The sequence below is a fragment of the Leopardus geoffroyi genome, chromosome B4, assembly GCF_018350155.1.
Source record: "Leopardus geoffroyi isolate Oge1 chromosome B4, O.geoffroyi_Oge1_pat1.0, whole genome shotgun sequence".
Lineage (NCBI taxonomy): Eukaryota > Metazoa > Chordata > Mammalia > Carnivora > Felidae > Leopardus > Leopardus geoffroyi.
This window is the reverse complement of record NC_059341.1, coordinates 136,171,889-136,194,293: the sequence shown is the minus strand read 5'-3', so window position 1 is coordinate 136,194,293 and position 22,405 is coordinate 136,171,889. Positions and strand designations below refer to the sequence as shown.

Below are 22,405 nucleotides of genomic sequence, written 5' to 3'. Positions count from 1 at the left end.
GTCTGAGGAGAACAGGGAACCGTAGGCCCCCCGACCGCCGTATGCAGATAAGCAGCTGGCGTCGCAAAGGCTCACGGGGAGCTCTCCGCCCCTTCCGGTTTTTGCCCTGTTGGAGTTGTCGCGAGAGTTCGTCGGACGAACGCCGGAAGCAGCTAGTTGCTCCTGAGCGGCCGAAGGGGCGGGCTCGAGGGCTGGAGTGTAAGCGGCTCGCGGCTCGCTCGGCGGTGCAAGATGGCGGACATCTCCCTGGACGAGCTCATCCGGAAGCGCGGAGCTGCGACGAAGGGGCGGTGAGCAGCCTTTTCTCCCTTCGGTGCTCAGGGCCCGCGGCCTAGCGGGGCTCGGGGCGGGGGAGGGAGCGGCCCGGGAGCGACGCGGAGCGCCGTCTGCGCCCGCCCCCTGCCGCAGCCGCGCTCCTCATTGGCTAGGCCCCGCCGCCGCTGCGGGCCCGGCCGCCCGACCGTCCACTGGCTGGAGGCGCCGTCGCCCTGGCGGGCCCGGGAAGCCGCTGGCCGCGGCGGGGCCGGGGCGCCCGGTTCGTGGGAGCGGCCCCGGGGGTTGGGGTGGGGGGTGGGGGTCGCGCTGGGGCAGGTCGCGCGGGGGGGAGGAGCCGTCCCCGACGGAAGGGTCCGGGGGGGGGGTCTCCGCGCACGGCCCCCTCCCGTGGGAAGACCGGCACGTGGGCCCCGCCGCTCCACGATCTCTGCTCGGCCTTAGAGTTAGGACGACTGAAGTGTAGCGGGGAAGTGAGTTGCTCGGACTCCTCCGATCTGTTACCGCCACCGCCGAAGCCGAGTCTCAAACCCAGAGCTTCACTTCCAAATCTTGCGTGCGCTTCCCGGCCCCGCTGCCTCTAACACTCGCCTCCGAGGTGCGGCGTTTCAAGTTCTGCAAGCGCTTTCAAGTATCTCTTGTCCCATTTGCTCTTTTCGCAACCGTACCGGCCAGGTACTGATATTTTCCCCATTTTGCAGATGAAGAGCTTGAGGCCGGGAGGTTAGAGAGACTTGCCCGAGGCCACGAAGAGCTGAGAATCGGGGCTGAGTGCCCTTTAGCAGCTGGCTGAGTTGACCTCAGGCCTGGGCAAAAAAAAAAAAAAAAAAAAAAAACAGGTGGAACTGGCTGGAGGTTAGAGCTTCTCGATGCTTGTAACTCCCAGTTGTCAGAGTAGACGGTTCTGGATCTGAGTGAGGAGACGATTTGCAGTGATGTGCCCCAAACTTCCTCTGGACCCTTAAGTATTGTTAGTCCTTTCCAGCCTTTATGGGCTCCAGTTCAGCTGTATGAAGAAGTAAGTGGGAACGTGGCCAACAGTTCTCCAGCACTAATTCAGGTGTCTTCCTAAACTGGCTGTAGATATTGTTTTCTCCCATGTCATTCACCCAACAGATGTTTATTAATATCCCCCTGGTGCCTGTGGCTAGAAAATAGATCCTTGCTGTTGCTAACTGAAAGGGAGGTTCCCCCCCAGCCCCCACCCCCACCCACATATCCACTACACCTGCTGCCTCCTCTGCAGAACTCAGCAGCCAGCACTCCACCTGGCTACTCCTTTGCAACAGGCGCACAGGAAGTATTAATTTGCGCAGCTGTTCTCTCCTAGGTCTTCCCCTCCAATAACTGGTGTGGAATTGGTGCTGGGTCCTCTGGCCACTTGTGAATCCATCTGGGTTTCATAGATTTGCTGGACAGTTGCTGAATGAACCAGCTTCCCAGGACACGCGCATATGCCATCAGCTCCCCCACGGCCCTGACTGCGGGCGGTCTGTACTGTCTGTTGGGTCTGTACTTTTTTTTTTTTTTTTTTTTTTTTTTAGCGCGGAGGTGCACAGAGTCTCATGTTGGGCACTGGGTGGGGGATCCGTGGGATGAACACCTGTCTGCGAGCAGGCAGGCCCGGTGCCCTTCTGGGCCCATTGTTGGGTTCTGTGCCTCCCTGGCGAGATGACTTCTGAGCTGGGCAGCTCCCTCGTTTGTAAGACTGGTTCCTGGCAGGTTGCTGGGAAGATTAGATAGAATACAAAAATGTATATTTTAAAGTTTGTACCAGGTAGTGAGTGTTCAGCAAATGTTGGCAATTATCGTGGATCTTTCCTTAAAGGAGTAGATGCCCAAACCCCTCCCCCCGATGCGGGGCGGGAGGGAGGGGGGGTGGTGTGGATAGGTAACCCTGGAGTCAAACTGAAGTTTGAGTTCCCTTCTCTCACTGTCCACATGAGCTTGTGCAAGTTACTTAACCATTCCTTACCTCTCTTATTTATAAAATGTGGATAATTCTTTTCTTGGGTGACTGTCGGGACTAAGTGAATTAATCTGCCTACAGTACTTTCAGAGTATTTGATGGTTCTAAGTGTTTGATACATGTTAGTTATGGTCATCATTATGAAAGGCTTTTAAGTAAAGAAGCAACATCCAATTTTGTGTCACGATACGTGAGACAGTATTACTTTGCTATCATGTGAACATTGGAGGGGGGACCGTGCAGACAGAGACTAGCATGCGTGGTGTGTTTGGATTAAACCTGGTGGAAACTTCATTTTTATTTTACTTGCAAAGCCAACAGAAACTACAGCCAGGGTGTCCCTGTCAAGAACTGAAAGGTCTGAGCTTATTTCAGTGAACAAATGTCATTTCCTACAGTAACTGTATCCTGTCCTACATGCTTGCTGGAAGAACTGTCCCCTTCCTGGGACTGTGGAATGATGGTGCCTGGAGGTCCCAGGAAGAACTTTGTGCTTGATGGTTTATGTGGAACCTGTGACTGTCCCTGAAAACTTTCTTCTTCTTAGTGGAAATAGCAAAAGAACCGGTGGAGATGTAAATCACCTCTTTCCCCACAGGTCATGGAATGTATTCGTTCTTTAGAGCAGTTTTCTGTTTTGTGTTCATCACACCTTGTGAGCCAAGAAAGGGGTCATTCTTGTTACTACCTGCCCCCCCTCCCCCACCCCCCCATTAATCAAAAGATTTCCATGATTAATGTGAAAATAGAGAAAGGGAGAGAATGATACTTCACTCAGCCATGGCGGGGCACTGTCCTTCCCCCTGCACAGAACTCCCAGGGGACTTCAGTTGCTCAGGGCCCACGGATGAGTCTCCCCAGGAGGGCACTGGGCACCAGCTGCAGTGCGGGCCCGTTCTCGTCGTTTTTTTCCTTAAGATCTGAGCATACTGCTGGTCACGTTAGCAAAGTTGCCCGCTCTGAGTTTAGCTCGCAGATGACAGCTGTCCGTCCACTGCCGCCTCCTGGTTAGGGAAGGTTCATCTAAGGTGGCAGGCAGCCTTAGTGGGAAGGTTGGACCTTGAGTATGCTGGAGTTGAGCAGCTCTGGGCCAGATGCCCTGTCTGGGGAGTCCTGGGAGCCACGGGGAAGGAGGTTGGTCTACTTTTCAGGCCAGGGCTCTCTGTTCCTGGTACTTGGGGTTTGTTTCCTTGTTGAAATAAGATAAAGGAATTGTAGACCTGAAGCAAAGAGGAGGAAAGTTAGTCGTTATGTAACTTGGAGGGGAAGAATTGTGATTTAAAACACAACATCTGCACAAGAGTCTCTTGGAGGGTAAGGGGATGGTATCTTGTTTCTTTGTGTCCGTGAAGCCCCTGATTCAGAACTGACTCTCGTGTAACAGAACTAAAGTGTGTTTCCTCCACATAAAGATGACCTCGACACACATGAACCCTGACCCAGAGATGCCCGTGGATTAAAATCCACTTTATAATAACAACCCAGGGCCCCACTAATGGGCCCTGATCCTTGGACTAGACATCTGTCCAGAGCCGGCTCGGGTCAGGGTGTGGGGGAGAGCACCCGGGCTCCAGTGGGGTCCGGGGCAGGCGCTGAGATTCCGGGGTGGGGGCATTGGCTCTCACCCACAGCGCTCTCCCCAGGACCCCGTGGGACTCCGGAGCCAGGGCAGAGCCGGGTGGGGCAGTTCAGAGTCCAGAGACTTGCTCAAAACCTCCCCCGCCCCTTCCCAACAAGTGCTGAGGCAAGAACGTGGTTCGGGGACCTCGGGGCGAGTCTGCAGTGAGGCTGCAGGCGGAAGCCGGGCCAGACCGGAGGCTCCGCTGAGGGGCTGGGCTTTGTTAGGGAGCCCTCGGGCGGTTCTTGGAACCGGAGGGTAACACCGCGGACTCTGTTTTGGAGACCCGGACCTTGCGGGGAGTGTTTATTTGAAAAATTCCTGATGACTAATGCCTGCCTTGTACCCAGCGCTGCTGCCCGCCGGGATGAATGGCTGTCCTTTCATGCAGGAGGAGGGGCGGCGATTATAAAAAGCCTGCACACTGAAGCCCCTAAAGCTGCTGGGAAAGGAGCTGAAAGGACTGGGGATTGAGTGCGGGGGACTGCGGGGAAGCGGCTCACTCGCGCTCCCACATCCACAACTACATGCCCTCCCTCCCCGATGGACCTTTTGTGCTGTTCACGGAGATAGAAAGACCTGAGGCATCTCGGTGGCCTTTCCTGCGAGACAGGCAGTGTGGCGCGTGGGGCCAGAGTGAGCACGCCGCGCCACGCTCGGTGTGTGTGTGCTCACCCCCTGGTCACTAGGGAGTGTGCTGTGGTCCTGGACGGGTCTGGGGGCCTAAGATCTTCCTTAGCCTGGGACAGCACTCCTCAGTCTCTGGTCTTTATCCTTGACCCATGCTTCATTTATTGGAGCTTTAAGTAGATGCAGTGAAGACCAGCCTTCACCAGGACATCCTCTGTGAAATGTGGATAATAACCTAATCCTCACAGGTGTGAGCGTGAAAGGAGAATATACGGGGGTGGGGCAGCTGGAGGGTCCCTGACACCACTTGGCGGGAGCTCACAACTGGAAAGCTCTTTGAGCCTTTTTTTATTCCCCTGGTGCAGGGCTGACCCAGGTGAGGAGATGGCAGGGTTTACAGAGGCTCTTAGTGCTGCAGGAGGTGCGGGCTTGGGAACAGGTCCTTGTGAGTCAGCGCCGGCAGCTTGGACTTGACCTCCCCCAAGGAGGGAAGCTTCCGGCCAGCCGGGAGGCGGTAAGGGAGAGGCGAGGAGGGAGTGCTCAGGAGGGCAGGAACCGGGGAACCCACCGTAGCTGCGAGGGCAAAGAGGCTGCAGGCTACGGTGGGCTGTTTGTGTGACCTTTGACACCCTCTGCTCTTCCCAAACACCCGGGGCCGGGGCCGCATCTAAGTCTTCCCGCTGCCCCACAGGTGTGTCTGGCAGCTCGTGGTGTCCCCACAGGCGTGAGCCTTCCTCTCCTAGAGCGGGAGTGCTCCTCACCATGCTCTCTGTGGTGACTTGATTCCCCAGCCCAAAGCCTGTGGCTTCAGAGAGGTCCCCTGTGTGATAAGCAGTTTTATCTGGAGTGCTTTCCACTGACACTGGTTTCTCCTGGATCTGGGCAGTAAAGGTTGATCAAAATCCTTTTCCCCATTTTATGAGTAGGCCTTCAGTCGTAGCTCCTGGTCTGCACAGACAGCCTGTTGCTTTTCTTTGATGGGTGTAGGGAGATGTAGGGAGCTGAAGGCATTAAAAAACAAACAAACAAAAACAGTGGGGTCACCTCACCAGCTTGTTGGGCCTGCAGGTAGGGCTTTATTAGGAAGCGTGTGTTGTTCCCTCCGTAAACACCAGGGGCCCCTCCAGTAGCTGTGGGTTTCCGTGCCGCCAGAAAGCCCAGCTCCACTATTGCCGAGACCTCGCTGACCATGAAACTGAGGGCAGGCCACTCCAGGGGGGTGGGGGGTGCTGTCTGTTCCTCTCTCCCTCGTCGTGCTTGCTGGCCTCCCTAAACACCCCAGCCCTTTGGCTTTGCCTTTTTTTTTTTTTTTTTTTTTTTTTTAAGCCCCTGCCTCTACAGGAGAAAACGGGACAGGGACGGACCAGCAGCCCCACCCCCACCTTAAACCTAATCGGATCAGTTCTGTAAATGATCCTTTCCCTCTCTCTTCCACCCAGTTCCTGTATAGACCCACTGGAAAGTATTTAAATCCTAAAATAATTTGCTGTTTTCCAAAGAAAATTGGTCCGCGCATCACGGTCTTGGGCAGTGTTCTGGCATGCAGGGGGCAGCAGGTGTGTTTCCTCCAGTCTAAGGGTAACCGGGTGAAAGTCCAGGCTTGCCTTGGCTGGTTCGTTGGGTACGCTCCTGCTGTGAGCACTGGAGCTGCGGGACACTCCCCAGGCGGCTGCGGAGGCCCGAGGGAGTACTAGGAGGCCTCCTGGGAGGCCTGGACACAGATGTGGGAGGCCATACGGGAACTTGTTTGTTCAGTAGAATTTTGCCTTCTGACCCCAGGTCCAAGATTCTGAACACTGCCGTCTAATCCAGGACCACCTATGGAGTCAAAAGTGCAGATGCCCAGGCCTTCACCCAGATTTTGGATTTAGGAGCTGTGAGGACAGAGTCTAGACAGCTGTGTTTTTAAGCAGCTCCACCAGAGTTTCTAACTTAGCTCAGCCAGGTTTCAGCACCGCCTGTAAAGCACCGGGCCCTGAAACAGAATGAGCCCCGATCTCCCCTCCCAGTCCAGTGGGGAAGAGAAAACCAGCAGATGGAGTTGGAGGCACAGAGGAGGGCTGTCCCGGAACAAGCAGAGAAGGAGGGTTTCCCTCAGACGAGATGTTGCCTTGGGAGCCAGAGTCCCAGGCAGGGCACCCGCCGCGAGGGTGGGGGCAGCGGTGGTGGCGGCAGCGGCTGGAGGAGACTGGCCTCGTGGTGTGGTGGGCAGGGGCGGGGTGAGGGAGAAGCTTGCGGACCCCAGGAAGGACTTCCAGGATTGTACTTGGAAGAGCCTTCTCTTTACTCAACGAGCCACTGAAGGGCCAACAGAGGAACCCCGCAAGCAAATGAGGCCTGTGTAATGGAGTTTGGTTCATTTCCGATTTTCACAGTTTCTGGATTTGACATTCTTCTTGTTGCAGAGTGTGATAAACACGTACTTGGTTTTATCCCTGGTTCCTGGCCCACAGGTCCTAAAACCCTGAGTTATAAGGGTGGTAGGAGCATCTTTTGTTCTAATGAGGTAGCTTTTGCTGGGTCCCTGGCTAGCTTCAGAATGGGGACTGGTCACCAGGAAGACCTAGGCATGGTTCATGGGAACTTGCAGTCCTCCCCGCCCCCCGCCCTCCAGGGAGACGGAGGCTGTCCTCAATGGCCAGCCATTCAACCTTGCTTACATAATGGAACCTCTATAAAAACCCCTGTACAGTGGAATTTGGGGGAGTTTCTGGGTTGGTGAACACGTGTATGTGCTGGGAGGGTGGTGCACCCCAAGAGGGCATGGGAACTCCGCACCCCTTCCATTTGGCTGTTTCTGAGTTGTATCCTTCATAACAAACTAATGGTAGCGCGTAAACTGTTTCTGCTGCATTCTGTGAGCCACTCTAGCAACTTACCGAACTTGAGGGGCGGGCGTGGGTCCCCTCAGTTTTAGTCTGTCAGAAGGATGGGAAGCCCAGGACTTGGGAGTGGCATCTGAAGCGAGGGCCGTCTTGGGGGACTGAGCCCGTAACCTGTGGGGTCTGCGCAGACTGTGGGTATGTTGTGTCAGAGTTGAATCATAGGACACCCGGTGATGTCTAGAAGGTTTGAGAAGGGTTGATGTCAGGAGAACACCCACACTTTTGGTGTCAGAAGTGTTGTGAGTGGAAACGGTTCAGACAAAGTGGCTGTTTTTCTTTTCTACCTGTTAGCGGGTGGCTCCTGCTCCCAGCCCAGTGGGGATCTTGTGCTGGCCCTGGAGACCTGGACCACCGAAGGCAGGCTGGTGTCTTTGGTTTATCATTGAATCTCTCCAAGCCTGTCTGACCCACCCCACAGGGTGCTGAGAGGGCTGACTGAGAGCAAGCCTGTGAAGAACTTTGGAAACGGAAGTTGTTCTTCCCCTGTGTGGGGTTACAGTATTTGGGGGATATGCCTTTCTTTGGGACCAGCATCATTTGGAGGTTATTGTTCCTAATGACGTCTCAGAACAGCTGGTCTAGGGAGGAAACCAGTGTGTTACCTAGTAATTGAAACCGCCAGGCCCCTCTTCCGAATTTTATTTGCAATGCAAAGTTAAAAGTCATGAACCAGAAAAGAAGTTTCAACATCAGCCTGTTTGCTCAGCGAGCAGACTTTTGGTTTCTCCAGAAACTCCCTCTCTTCCCAGTATTACGATGGCTCTACTTCCGTGGGCCGCTCTCGACACCCACATCCACTGAATGTGCAATTTGTACTTGCAGTCTCAATGCCAGACCAGGAATTGGAGGTGTTCGATCTCGTGTTGGGACCCAGCAGAGCCTTCTCAGCCAGCCAGCACGCACAGCCACCTTCCAGCAGAGGTTTGATGCCCGGCAGAAGATCGGCCTCTCGGACGCCCGGCTCAAGCTGGGAGTCAAGGATGCCCGGGAAAAGCTTCTGCAGAAAGATGCTCGGTTCCGGATCAAAGGGAAAGTGCAGGACGCCAGAGAGATGCTGAACTCCCGCAAGCAGCAGAGTGCGGGGCCCCAGAAGCCCCGCCAGGTGGCTGATGCCCGGGAGAAGATCAGCTTGAAGCGGAACTCCCCAGCCGCCTTCATGAGTCCGCCCATTGGGACAGTGACCCCTGCCCTGAAGCTCACCAAAACCATCCAGGTAGGCGTGGCTCTCCTGGGAAGGTGGGAACAACTAGATTCGGGCAGGCGGTGGGGGCCAGGAGTGTGTGGGCAAAATGACAGCTCTCCCGAGTGTTTGGATAGTAACCCTGTGAGGGAGGCGGGGTTTTCAGCGAGTTTCGCGGAGAGGAAAGGGGGCTGCGGCAGAAGTGAGTGACGTTCTCAAGAGAGCTAGCGATGGCGGGAAGAGCAGGGAGAGGACGGACGCCGTGGAGCACGTGCTGTGTGGCAGGCGCTACACCTATGACCTTACTTATTTCTCCTGCAACTCTGGGATCATTACCCCAGTTGTCTGTTTTGTTTTGTTTTTAATTTATTTTTGAAAGAGGGCGTGAGCTGGGGAGGGGCGGAGAGAAAGGGAGACACAGAATGCAAAGTGGGCTCCAGGCTCTGAGCTGTCGGCACAGAGCCCGACGCGGGGCTTGAACCCACAAGCCGTGAGATCATGACCCAGCCTGAAGTCAGACGCTCAACCGACTGAGCCACCCAGGCGCCCCATTACCCCAGTTTTATAGAGAAGACTCGAGGTCTCAATTGTGAATTATGGTGCCCAGGGCTAGCACAGCCGGTGAATGGGAGGACCGGGTAGGAGCCTGGTCACACCCGACTCCTTGTCCCGTGCCCTGGCCGCTAGCACAGCTGCCCAGGGGGGCGAAAACAGTATCCTTCAACCTTCGCAGCAACCTTGGTGACAGGAGTAGCGGCTGCGGATGTATCGAGCCAGGCTCGTCGAGCAGGATGACGAGGCTTTCTGTCACTCCTGCTTTGGACATGAGGCACTCTAGGGCTTTACCACAGACCCAAACTGAGCGCTACCCTACTTCACGTTCAGTGATTCCTGACGCATGGAGGACACGTGTGGACCCCAGGGGATGAATTCTGGTCTCTGGGTTTTCTAGGTTCCACAGCAGAAGGCCATGGCACCCCTTCACACCCATCCTGCTGGAATGAGGATCAATGTTGTCAATAACCACCCGGCCAAGCAGGTGAGAGAGAGAGAGTGTGTGCACACGCGTGAGTGTATGTGCACACGTGTGTGTTTTGATGGACTCTTCTGAGTGGATGAACTGAGGCCTGGCCAAGGTTCCCAGTGTGAAGAATTGGAGAAATTACATTTAGCTTCTTGCGGTTTATGACTTTTAAAAAGAAACTTCTTATGGGGGTGGGGGGGGTGAGTATTTAAGGGGCAGAGAGGCAGATTGAAAGTCTTCTCTTTTTGATTATAAAAGTAGTGTGTGCGGGGGGCGTCCGGGTGGCTCAGTTGGTGAAGCGTCTGACTTCAGCTTGGGTCATGGTCTCACGGTTCGTGGGTTTGGGCCCCGCGTTGGCCTGCTTCGGATTCTGTGTCTGTCTGTCTCTCTCTCTGCCCCTCCCCAGCTTGTACTCTGTTTCTTTATCTCTCTCAAAAATAAACATTAAAAATAGTAGTATGTGCTTAATACAGAAGACTGCAAAATAGAGAAAGATTAAAAAGGAAAAAAAAAAAGTCCCTCTTGGTCCTGCTCTCCAAAGCCAGCTGCTGTTGAAATTCTGCCCTGGTTCCTTTTAAGTGTCATTATTGTTTAGTTAATGCATAGCTGTAGTTGTGGTTATATTATTATTCGATTTTCTGTCATTCTGTTTGCACTTTATAACTCAAGCACTTCTCTGATTCACATTTACTGTGAACGTTTTTAATAACTGCATAGTCCTTTGAGTTGATGTTCCAGTTTACTTAAGCCATTTTCCTGTAATTTCCACTGTTAGAAATCCTTCTGTGAACATGGTTGTGGCTGGAGCTCTTTCTAGGGGTTGTATTTATTTCTGTAGGCCAGACTGCCTGGGATGGACTTTCTAAGCCAAGATTGTCAACAAACATCGTAGGTGTTTCTAGGTGTTGCCCACTTGTGGAGAGGAAACTCTAATGTACCTGGAGGTTGCAGCACTTTCGTGGGGTCCTTGTGGGTGAGGAACCAGCCTATCAGGATTTGAACTGTGGCCTCCCGGGCCAGTCTCCCCAGGCACCCCTCCCCCCCCCCCCCACACACACACACCTGCTTTTCCATCCGTCATTCAGCTCCACGTCTTGCTGTCCTGGTTCCAAAGGTCTGTTGAGAGCCTGCAGGCCACGTTAGCTGTTCTTTCTTTCTTTTCAGAATGTATACGACCTGGAGGACGATGATGACGCTGTAGCTCCCATTCCCAGTAAACAGATGAAATTTGCAGCCTCAAGCAGCTTTCTCCACCACGTGGTAAGGCATTTTATGTTTTTCCTGCACTCGCCATGCATAGCAGATCGGGTAGGTGGGAGACGTGGGCGAGTGTATGGCCTTTCAGTTCCGAAATCTTTCTTCCTTTGGGTCCTAAGGTTTTCAGAACTGGAACTGATCCAGTGGCTGGTTTCATAAATGCTGAGACCAGAGTGGCCGGTGATCGTGTTCAAGGGCCCGCAGCTAGTGAAGTGTGGGGCTACACCCTCCAGTTGCTGCTGGAGGCACTTCGGGGGAAATGTGAGATCACACGGGAGGGAATCCCGTTTTCTTTCCTTTGCGGCAGAATGTTCTGTGTGTTCTCCTTCCCTCCAGTTCCAGTTTTGAAACTGGACTCCCTCAGTCGGTGTGAGCAAGAGTAAGCGACCTTGCCTGTGCTCTCCACCACGTGCAGCCCACTTGCAGGGCAAGACTGGGTGCTGGTCAGATGCCACGCAGAGAAGCAGAGAGAGCAGTATCTGGAATGGCAGGGAGGCCGGCGTCAGCGGGTCTAGCCAGTTACGGGGAGGGCCGCCAGGGGCCACCCGAGCCAAGGGCCTTTGTTTGGCCTGCAGAGACCCAAAGACTCCGTGTCTTTGTCACTGCGTTGAAATGTGTGGACCAGTTTCCTGGTTGCCACTGAAGTTCTTAAAGTGATACGTGAAGCTGAAGGTTGCCGATTTGTTACAGGCACTGGACCTTTGCACTGGTTGCATTGCTGAGGTCTGCTGCCAGGGGGGGTGTCAGCTGGCTCGGTTCGTGGCTCACCCTGATTGAAAAAATGCAGGGTTTGTGTGAACCAATTTAAGACTCCCCTTCCCGCCCACCTGGTGAGGTGGGTACTACTGTCGTTCCTGTTTTACAGATGAGGAATCAGGCACAGAGAGGTTAAATACACTCAGTATCACCCAGCTTATAAATAGTGGATCTGAGATTCCAGCTCAAGCAGTCTGGCTCCCAGGCCCTGCGTATTACCCCTACACTCACTGCACTGGCTCTCAAGACTCAGCAGCTTGAGAAACGTGGAGTCGAGCGTGAGGAGTGGACACGTCATTTGATTCAGAGAAGCTGGTGAATCAGCCCTGCCGCTTCTGCCTCCGACGTCTTTTTCCTCAGACGCGCTAACACCCGGGAGTTGACTGGCTTATATATCCAAGGGACCACATCCCCAGTCAGGGGCAGCAGGGGAGGGAGGGAACTGCGTCTGCTGGTCTGCACCTGCCAACTCTGGCAGCCTGTCCCTGACGGTCTGGGAGCTGATCGGGCCAGGGCTCTGCATGGTGCCTCTGTGTGGTCAAAACGGGGACCAAAAAGCTGGGAGTCTGGGCCTTCTTAAGAGTGGGTTCCTGTGCCTAGCCAGTGCAGAACTGATAATCAGCCCATTGTGTGAGAAGCAGGTCTGGGAATGAACTTGACCCCAAACTTTTCGGCCTTCTGCTTAACCCCAAATCATAGGGTTTTCATAAAGTCTACATGGTATGGGTCGGCCTGTGGCTTCAGATCAGGCCTGCATGGAACTTTCTCACCAAGGACTTCTGCACTAGAGAGTGGCTTCTGTGAGCACAAACTGTGTTTCTCCCCTCCCGCCCATTCCTTGGGGGAAGTCCCTGGCAACCTTTTTTGGCTCCAGACCTCTAAGGGAGTTGCGGAGCCGGGAGGGCTCGGGGGTGGCGGTCGTGAGCCCCTTAGGGCTTTTCTCTCCCCTTCTTCTCTAGCCCCTCAGATTCCTGTCTGCCTCTTGTTTAGGCCGGGCTGAGCAGTTCCAAGTTCTCCGTGTCCAAGGCCCTCCCTCTCACCAAAGTGGTTCAGAATGATGCATACACAGCTCCTGCCCTCCCCTCCTCTGTTCGAACAAAAGCCTTGACCAACATGTCTCGGACGCTAGTGAACAAGGAGGAGCCTCCCAAAGAGCTGCCGCCTGCTGAGGTGAGGTGAAGGCGAAGGAGAGAAAGCGAGCATACCAGTGGACAGTCAGGCCGTGCTGGGTGGGCAGTGTGTTGTGCGTACCGTGTCGCATCCTCACGGCACCTCCGTGAGGTAGGCAGACGTGGCCACCTCCGTTTCACAAGCGAGCAAACCGAGACCCGGTGGCCCCTGCCCTTCGGTTGCTTGCAGGCGAGTGGGGTGGACAGAGGTGCAGACGGAGCAATTTTGTGTGGCGGTAGAACGGAGGTCTGTCCAGAGGAGAGCTGCCGGGAGCACTGAGGACAGAGCATTGGTCCCCTGGGCAAGCGGGGAAGGCTTCAAGGAGAAGGTCCACCTGAGCCGGGTGGGTCTTGAAACATGAGTGGCATTCCGTGGAGAGGCTCAGAGGCCTGAAAGTGTCTGGCATATCTGGGAGGTGATGAGAGGTTCCGGCCCTTAGCGTGGGGTGGTGGGGCCTGATCGTGACGGGCCCTCTAGGGGGTTTCCTCTGGGCCTTCCTGGCCGCTGGCCCAGAGCACGTGCTGCTGTTGAGCGCATAGCTGTTGTGTGACTTCTGGTAACTGTCTTGTCTGGCAGCCTGTCCTCAGCCCCTTGGAAGGCACCAAGATGACAGTGAACAATCTGCACCCTCGAGTCACTGAGGAGGACATCGTGGTGAGTACTGTATCCTGCCAGAATCTTACATCTCAAGCCGCTTCTGTGTCAGGGGCCCCCAAGACCACTGCCAGGTTTGCTGGTTCTTTAGGAGGGCTCACGGGACTCCGCGTGGAGTCACGTCAGGCGCAGGGTTTATTACAGGATCCAAAGCAAAATCAGCAAGGGGAAAGGCTCGTGGGGCAAAGGCCGGGGGTCCAGGTGCAAATTTCTGGATTCTTCTCGTGGAGTCAGGATGCACTCTATTTCCCAGCAGCAAGTTGTGTCGTGTGAAACCAGGGAAGCTCATTACAGATTCAGTGCCAAGGTTTTTATCAGGAACTAGTTACGTAGGCACCCTCTGCCAGTGCGTACCAGCATTCCAAGATGCCCCGGAGGAAAGCAGGTGTTCAGCATAAACCGCATCGTTTGCACAGTTTAGGCTCAGTGAACCACTCTTATCGATTAGGGTGGTGGGAGTCCCAAATTCCAAGTTCCCAGACACCAGCCAGGACGCAGCCTTGGAAGCCGGTCTTTGAGAAGATAGCAGTCGGACCGGCTGTGTCAACTCTCTTCTTCACAGCTTCTAAATCAGGGCCAGGGCACCGTGCTGGATGGGTCTCGAATGAGATCCTCTTGTTCCGTGGCATAAAGTCCGGTGGTTCCTATCTTCCTGTGAGCCTTTGGAACTTCTGCCTCCTCCAGGGGTTTTCACGATGATCCCAAAGTAAAAGGAATGGGATGGATTGGTGTTGCTTGGTGGTTGGCTTTTCTAGATTGCCCTCGTCTGTCCTGTCCCACCCTTAGTTCATGGACAGAACCTAAACCTGGGAAGCAGGCGGCCGGGTCCAGCCGGCACTGCTTGTCTGCCTCGTTTTCATTTGGGCACCAAAAAACCCCACCATTAGTTTAAAAGTCCAGGTCGCCTTTTAGCTGTGAACTGTCAGATCACGGAATGAACGCACCAAATTCAGTAACAGCCCATAGTGGCCGCCTCGCTTGACAGTGGTCTCGGTTGTGAAACGTGACTGCTATGTGATGGCTTTGAGAAGGAAGCAGGCTCACCAGTGAATGGTACGCACGGTGGAGGTTGTAGCCTACTTTGCCTAATACTTCACGAATTAATAAGGGATTAAAACATTTTTTTTCCTGATTACAGAAGTAGTAATAGCTACCATTTATCGAACACTTGTTTTTGTTTTTCTTAAATTTATTAGAGAGAGAAAGATAGGCGCACACACGCGGGGGAAGGCCGGTGGGGGGGGGGGGGGGGGAGGGGGGGGAATCCAGAGCAGGCTCCTCATTGTCAGCACAGAGCCTGACACGGGGCTCCATCCCAGGACCATGAGATCGTGACCTGAGCTGAAATCAAGAGCCAGACGCCTAACCGACAGAGCCACCCAGGCGCCCCTATTGAGCACTTACTAGGTGGCAGGTACTTTGTATGCAGGGTCGTGGAAACTGACTGCCTGTGCTCACCACCACGCAGAGTGACCGCTGGTAGTATCCACCGTCCCATCTTTACCGACACAGGTAGTGTGTGGAGAACAGCAGTAATGAAGTTGGGATCACACTTAGTATTCAGTTCCACATTTTGGTTTTGGAATTTAACATTTTCCACTTTATCATTAAAAACAAATCATTCCTTGGGGCGCCTGGGTGGCTCGGTCGGTTAAGCGTCCGACTTCGGCTCAGGTCACGATCTCACGGTCCATGAGTTCGAGCCCCGCATCGGGCTCTGTGCTGACGGCTCAGAGCCTGGAGCCTGCTTCGGATTCTGTGTCTCCCTCTCTCTGTGCCCCTCTCCCACTCGCACTCTGCCTCCCTCTGTCTCAAAAATAAACAAACATTTAAAAAAAATTTTTTTTAATAAAATAAACCAAATCATTCTGTGACTTTTTTGTAAGCCTTGTTGTCCTCATAACAACCTTGTGAAGGGAGTTACTAGTGCAGAAACGGCATGGGTGGGAGTCGGCCTCCATGGGCCATTTCCACGTTCCCTCTCTGGCCTCACCTCCTGCTCTGCAAGACACGATGAGGCGTCAGAGGACATGGTGCTGGCAGTGACACGTGTACAAAGCACTGCCCTGAAAAATGACTTCACTTGGGCTTTCAGCAGCCCTGGGAAGTAGGTGAGACCTTCCTTTTTTTTTCCCCCCCAGAAGAGAAAACTCATTGTCAGAGAAGTAACTTGCACATTCCCAGGTGACCTAGCAACCACTACCTGTGATGAGCCTACATGTTCCTTTTCATGACAGAGCTCTCAGAGAAATTCTCTGTTGAGACAGTGGATGCCGAAGCAGGACTTTGGGATGCCCTGCTGGGGGCGGAGGGACTCCAAGGCTTATAAACCCAGACCCATTTCTTGCTGCCAGCTCAGCTTGTCCCCTCATCTGGTCCCACAGTGAGAGGCACCTAAAATGGCACCTCCCTGAAATCCTGGGCCTTGGGCATATTCAACTGGAGTGTAGCCACCAGTCTACCCAGAGCCCCCTGGAGTGTGTGAATGGCAGGCAGGCAGTATAATGGCCCCAAATTCTCCTATGATGATGCTAACCCCTCTTGTTCTTTGCAGGAGCTTTTCTGTGTGTGTGGAGCCCTCAAAAGGGCTCGGCTGGTCCATCCTGGGGTAGCAGAGGTGGTCTTTGTGAAGAAGGATGATGCCATTACGGCATATAAGAAGTACAACAACAGGTGTTTGGATGGTGAGTCCGGGGAAAGCAGCCACCTTACCGTCCTGCTGCTCGTTGCTGTCAAGCAGCAGGCCATCAGTAGGCCTTCCTCTGAGATGGGGGGCGGGGAGGGGCTCCTGGTTCGTTCATCCCTCTGGGATTTCCTCTGCACCAGGAACATAGGGACATGCAGTACCCTGGGCTGCCTGTTTTACAGGTTTTCATCCAGCTCTAGTACATAACTCTAGCAAGCAGAGAAATGCCATTTCTCCACGGATAGTTCTCTTAAGAGGTCTTGCCGGGGAAGCCAAGAGTCCTAGCCGCCTCCTTCCAGATGTTGGTCTGATTACTGCTAGGAAACAGCTGCCTAAAAGGCCTGAAGCCTTGTCTAACTGTTAGCACCTGGGTGAGCTCTGCTTCTAGGGAGTAAGCTACTGATTTTACTGAGTTCAGAGTCACATTGTTTATCTCGGGTTAGCCTGTAGAGGGAAACTCTGTCTGCCATGCCACTTTTCTCCACTGTTCTGTTCTTTCTGTGTTTATTGACTCATTTGTGTATTTATTGCGTACATCGATGCAGAGACTAATAGACAGCTGGTGGGGTTTTGACTTGCGTTTCCCTGATGGTGAATGATGTTGAGTGTCTTTTCATGTGCATATTCACCATTTGTATATCTTAGAGAAATGTGTATTTGGGCTATTTGCATACTTCTTGAGTTTAAAATAAATTTTTTTTAATGTTTGTTTCTTTATTTTGAGAGGGTGGGGATAGAGGGGTAGAGAGAGACAATCCCAAGCAGGCTCTGCGCTGTCAACACGGAGCCCAGTGCAGAGCTTGATCTCGTGAGCCGTGAGATCACGACCTGATCTGAAATCAGGAGTCAGATGCTTAACCAACTGCGCCACCCAGGCACCCCTAAAAGAATTCTTTATATATTCTTAATATGTCTCTTATCAGATAAGTGATTTGCCAGTAGTTTCTCCCATTCTGTAGGTTGTCTTTTCACTCTTGTATTCAATGTATGCATTTACAGGTGTATGTTTTCCTCTAAGCAGTGCCTTAGCTACATCTCATATATTTTCGTATATTGTGTATTTTCATTCACCTTTGAGTATTTTCTGAATTCCCGTGTGATTTCTTCTTTGACCTGTTGGTTATTTAGAACTGTTTTGTTTAATTTTCGTATATTTGTGAATTAGCCAAATTTCCTTCTGTTCCATAAGTGTTCAAGGAGAATATGTGCTTTGCTGCTGGTAGATGTCTCTTAGGTCTAGGTGACTTATAATCTTCTGTTTCCTTTTTGGTCTTCTGCCTGGTTGTTGTATCTATTAATGAAAGTGAAGTATTGAAATCTTCAGCTATATCGTTCACTTATTTAAATTCTGCTGGTTTTGCTTTGTGTATTTGAAGGTCTGTTGTTAGTTGCATTTATGTTTCTAATGGTTTTCTTCCTGGTGAATTGACCTTTTATCATTACAAAATGTTCCTATTTGTCTCTAGATAATATTTTTTGTTCTCAAGTCTGTTTTGTCTTATATTAGAATAGCCACTTCAGCTTCCTAGGGTTGCTATTTGGGTAATATGTTTATTTCCATCCTTTTACTTTCAACCTTTTTGTATCTTTGAATCTGAGGTCTGTCTCCTATAGATAGCATATTGTTGAATTTTTTTTTTTTTTAAATCCAGTCTGACCGTCCCTGCCTTTTGATTGGATTATTAATCCATTCACATTTAATGTGGCTTTTTTTTTTTTTTTTACATTATATGAATATTTTCTAGTGTGGTATTTTAGTTCCTTTAAAATTTTTTTTACCATATTTTTTGAGTCACTATCTTACTGCTCAAGGGTTTATAGTGTTTGTTGTAACGTATCAGAGTCTATTTCAGATAAATACCGAATTCTAGTGAGATATAAAAATGTTACTCCTACTTGGCTGTATTCGTTCTTCCCCCCTTTCTTGTGCTGTTATTGCAGTGCTAGTCACATAGCGTGCAAAGTAGCAGCGCAGTACTTGTCACAGTTAATCCTTCATAGACGAAGTAGAAGTGTGTATATTCACTTTTGAATTCTTTTTTCACTTAGTTTCGTCACGTAAACATTTTCCTTTACTGCTTCACAAAGAAGTTTAGACTGCGTCACAGAGTTCAGTGTCTCCCTTCCTTTCGGTTCTCATCTTCTGCCAGAAGCAAGGAATGTTGGCCACTTTGCATTTTGGTGCTGTCATTGCTGAGGTGTCATAGCCCTCAGCCTGGGATCCCCAAAGCCTGGCCGCTCCATCCCCGGTCACGGTCACGGAGCCAGAGCTGCCAGTGGTGGGTGCAGAGGTCACGGCCCTTGGCCTTTTGTCCTAGGCCGAAATCTCACGGCAGAGCTTTCTCTTTTTTGCTCTTTTTCAGGGCAACCAATGAAGTGCAACCTTCACATGAATGGGAACGTTATCACCTCAGACCAGCCCATTCTACTGTAAGTTCCAAAGGCAGTGGTGCTGGGGACAGAGTGGAGCTTATCTCCTTGTTTACTCTGTGTGATTGTCTCTTCTCCTTGGGGTAACTTGCCTGCAGAACCGCTTCCCTCTGTTCCGTTTCCTCCGCTCTGCTGGCAGGTGGTCAGTCGGAGTGCTGAATTTTGTACAAAGTGAGACGTCTTGTCATTTCCGCAGGGGTTGACCCCACGAGCTAGTGTTAAGACCTTGTCCTCAGCTTTATAATTTAGAAAAACCTCAGAAGGAAGTGGAGAGCAGGCCAGTTGTGTCCTTTGTACAGCTGTGTGCACCACCCAAGTGACTGGAAAACTCCCACCTCCTTGTCATTGACCCTGATGGAGACAGTACCCGGTGCCAGCCCTGTTTTGTTTTTTTTTTTTTTTACACCTGCACATACATGTCTGGCCCAGGACTGAGGATTTTTCAGAGCCTGAGATGCATAAAATGTAGCCTGGCAGGACATCTTTTATAGATGAGGAGACAAAAACCTCAGGAGGCTATTAGACTTGCCAAGGTCGGTGGGGCAGGCAGACGGACGTTGAAATTTAGCAGGACCAGGATTTGAACCTTAGATATTGAATTGTGTGATTTGGACAAGTTTTTAAAGCTGTATTCCAGGAATAAGTTGTATTCTGAAAAATGAGGGTTTTAATGACCTAATAAGTTTGGGAACCATTACGCTAAACGGAGTGAATTCAGTTTCTATACTTCAAGACTTCTCCAAATCCATACTAAGCTGACGTGTGTGACCACCCCTCAAGGACATACGGAGTGTTTCCTAAACCTAAAACCCCTGATCACAACAGGCTACAGAATGTAATGAGATCAAGGGGTGTGGAGAGCGTTATGTTCAGCGCCCAGCTTTCGTAACCTGCTTGGTAAATGGTGGGTTCCCTCCCCATCCGAGGGAGAACTGACAAGGATTTTGACTCTTCTCTGCTCTCCACAGACGGCTGAGTGACAGCCCCTCAGTGAAAAAGGAGAGTGAGTTGCCTCGCAGGGTGAATTCTACTGCCTCCAACCCTCCTGCCGAAGTGGACCCTGACACCATCCTGAAAGCGCTCTTCAAGTCCTCAGGGGCCTCTGTGACTACACAGCCCACAGAATTCAAAATCAAACTCTGAGCAGGGGAGTGAGGCAGCCAGGAACAGGGGCAGAGGAGGGTGGCTCTGTTTCCTAAAGCGAAGCTTGTGACCAATGGGCCGTCGGACTGGAGGCCCCTGAGCGTGGGAAGGGCCGCCAGGGGTAGAGAGCTTCCTCGCTGGACGGAACCCACCTTTCTGTGTTGTGTTCTGCCCTCTGCTCCTCTGTGCGTTAATGTTCCCTGTAGTCTGTCTCTTCTCCCTCCACCTCATCACCAGGGTAGGCTTGTGTGGCTCAGAGCGTCTCTACCCCTAATTTGAGCCCCTAATTTGAACTGATTCCTTGTCTGAAAATGATACCCTAAATTCTCTGGGTGGCTTTCGTGTGGCCCCATGGAGTGCAGGGAAGGGCCTCTTTGAAGGACACTTTTTTTCTCCAGGAGGCGAGGAGTTGCCTCCCCTTTCTTGTTTTTAAACTTTCAAGCGGAGTGAGGAAGGGCGCCCCTGCCATCCTAGCGGAAGCCAGGTCCGCTCCGGAGCTGGGCCGCTCACCTGCCTGGTCACTGCAGGCGGCCTGGGTGCTCTCACCGCGACTGGCTCTAGACCCGTGTGGTCGGGAGGGGCCACGCGGCAAGGGCGGTGGGGGGTGCTGCTGCGCCACTAGGAAGAGCCTTCCCGGCCCTTGGCTTCGAGGGTCTGTGCCGTCTCAGGTGACTTGGTAACTTCTCGAGTTCACGGTTCCCATTCTTTGGGTTATGCCTAGTGCCCCGCCCCAGCTCTCAGCCTTCTCAGTATCGTTGCGGGCAGGGGCTGGCCACCTTCCCAGTGCTCACCTGGCACGGCACCCTTCATACCTTGGGTGCAAACGCCAGCTCTCCACTAGTTGGGTTTGTCTTGTTTTTTTATATAAAGGTCTGGCTACTATTGTTCTGTGGCACTGAGGGTCTGGGGGATTATTTGAATGGGAGTAATGTCTTGCTCCTGGCTTTTTCTGGCCTCAGATGCCTACAGGACAATGGGGATGCTGAGAGAGGCACAGATCCAGCCACCACCAAGGGGCACTGTTCCCATTGTTGGGAGTGACCCATCCATTCGTGACCAGAGGGGTCTTTTCCTGCCTTGGCAGTGAAGGGCACGGGAGTGGTGGGTGGCCTTGGTGGCGGGGGGGTGGGGGGTGGGAGGGGTGGGGGGTGTTGAGAGAGCAGAGCAGCCCTTCCAGGCAAGCTGGTAGGTTGTTCCCTCGGCGTGGTTCCAGGCAGTTGGGGCAGAACTGTAGCCCCCAGGGGCAGCCCCTGAATACCAGGACAGCATGGCTCCAGGGGCATTCTCCGTCTCCGCTGCCGCTTTGTTGGGACTTTGAGGGAATCCAGGCTGGCAGAGCTGGAGCGAGCTGGGCAGCAGGGCTCTGGAGCGCTACAAAATCCGTGGCGAGTGCTGTGAAAGGCACAAGTCTAGGAAGTAAAGGGGACCTGAGGCACTAAAGAGTCTTTCAGGGCCTGCTTGGGGCCAGCCCAGTTCAGGAGAATCGGAAACTCCTGTTTTCAGAGTTGTGTCGGTAAGCGGGAAGGACTCAGGCTGTGAACACTGTGCAGCCCTCCAGCTCTGAGGTTCCTTGGGCCTTAGGAGTCCAAGGAATGTACCTGACGGTGCCCCAGCTTCCAGTTCTCTAAAGGATGCTGCTTTTGTTCCTTTCTTCCCTTCTCCCCACTTTGCACGGGTGCAAACTTAGTTCTCCTCAGCAGCTGGAAGACATTCCTCCTACACTTTCCCCTTCTTGATCCATGAGAGCACCCACAAGGCAGTAGGACCTGGTTTTTCAGGTACTGGGGACAGTCGGATCACTCCTTGGACTCTGCTTCAAGTAGGGATGGTAAATCGCCTGCCTGCATATGGCTTCACCCTCCCCCCCCCCCCCCCCCCCCCCCCCCCCCCCCGCCAGTCCCGGGCCAGGTGCTCCGGTGATCACAGAGTTCACGGAGCCCAGCTGCAGCCTCTTGGCCATCTGGGCCCTGTCCTCCAGACAGCCGTGTGGTCCTTCGCAGGGTGGAGCCTGTTGGCCTCCCCTGCTTCGTAAGGTGTCGTCATGGGAAATGGAAGAGAAGGTGATGGGCCCATCCTTGTGTCCCTCCACATTCCTCACGTGTATCTCTTGTTCAGAAGGAGAGGAAGAGACATGAAGGGATAGAGGAGACTGTATGTTACTTACCCATTTCTGAATAAATATTTGTTATTCCTACTTTTGACTGTCCTTTCTTAAAAGATTATGAGTGGCCTTGTGGGACTTGGCTCTAGAAAACAGGAATCGGCCTCTTTTTTACTCCTCACCAGCTATGACCTTGCGCAGCTCCTCACAGGACTAGCCGAACCCCAGTTTCCTCAGCCTGGGACGTGAGCATGAGTCTGTGAGGCCCAGGCACGGTGCCTCAGTACATCCTGGGCCTGAAATGCCTCACTGGGTATCCGGCATCGTCAGCCCTAACATAGAATCAGGTCTGTTCATGGCGAACAAGAGAGCCCGAATTTGGCCTTGGTTTGAAGTTCAGCTCTTCAGCGAAATTGACAGACCAATTACGCATTAGAAAGAAAGTAATTCGTTGATGGTTTGTGTGTGTGTGTGTGTGTGTGTGTGTGTGTGTGTGGTAAAATACACATAAGATTTACCATCTTAACCATGTGTGAGTGTGTGCTTCAGTGGTGGTAGATACATTCGCATTGTGCACCTGTCACCACCCTCCTCCCCATAACTCTTCATCTTGTAGAACTGAAATGCTA

At 52.6% G+C, this 22,405-nt stretch overlaps 1 protein-coding gene across 2 annotated transcripts; it reads left to right on the top strand.

Annotated features, from left to right (window-relative positions):
- Positions 1–119: 119 nt before the first annotated feature.
- Positions 120–21,869, top strand: POLDIP3 (DNA polymerase delta interacting protein 3). Of its 2 annotated transcripts, XM_045465003.1 has the most exons (9): positions 120–290; positions 8,198–8,588; positions 9,508–9,594; positions 10,744–10,839; positions 12,583–12,762; positions 13,339–13,416; positions 15,971–16,100; positions 18,466–18,532; positions 19,501–21,869. In XM_045465003.1, the coding sequence occupies exons 1-9, from the start codon at positions 232–234 to the stop codon at positions 19,673–19,675; spliced, it is 1,263 nt and encodes a 420-aa protein (XP_045320959.1). In that variant the 5' UTR covers positions 120–231; the 3' UTR covers positions 19,676–21,869. The 2 variants fall into 2 exon arrangements, with proteins under 2 accessions (XP_045320959.1, XP_045320960.1); XM_045465004.1 differs by lacking the exon at positions 9,508–9,594 and having other exon boundaries at positions 128–290.
- Positions 21,870–22,405: the final 536 nt, after the last annotated feature.

Excerpts from the sequence above, each read along its gene's own strand:
- POLDIP3 (XM_045465003.1), top strand. The coding sequence starts at position 232 with ATGGCGGACATCTCCCTGGACGAGCTCATCCGGAAGCGCGGAGCTGCG. Across the intron at positions 8,589-9,507 it reads AGCTCACCAAAACCATCCAG|GTTCCACAGCAGAAGGCCAT; the intron begins GTAGGCGTGGCT and ends TGGGTTTTCTAG. Across the intron at positions 10,840-12,582 it reads GCAGCTTTCTCCACCACGTG|GCCGGGCTGAGCAGTTCCAA; the intron begins GTAAGGCATTTT and ends CCTCTTGTTTAG.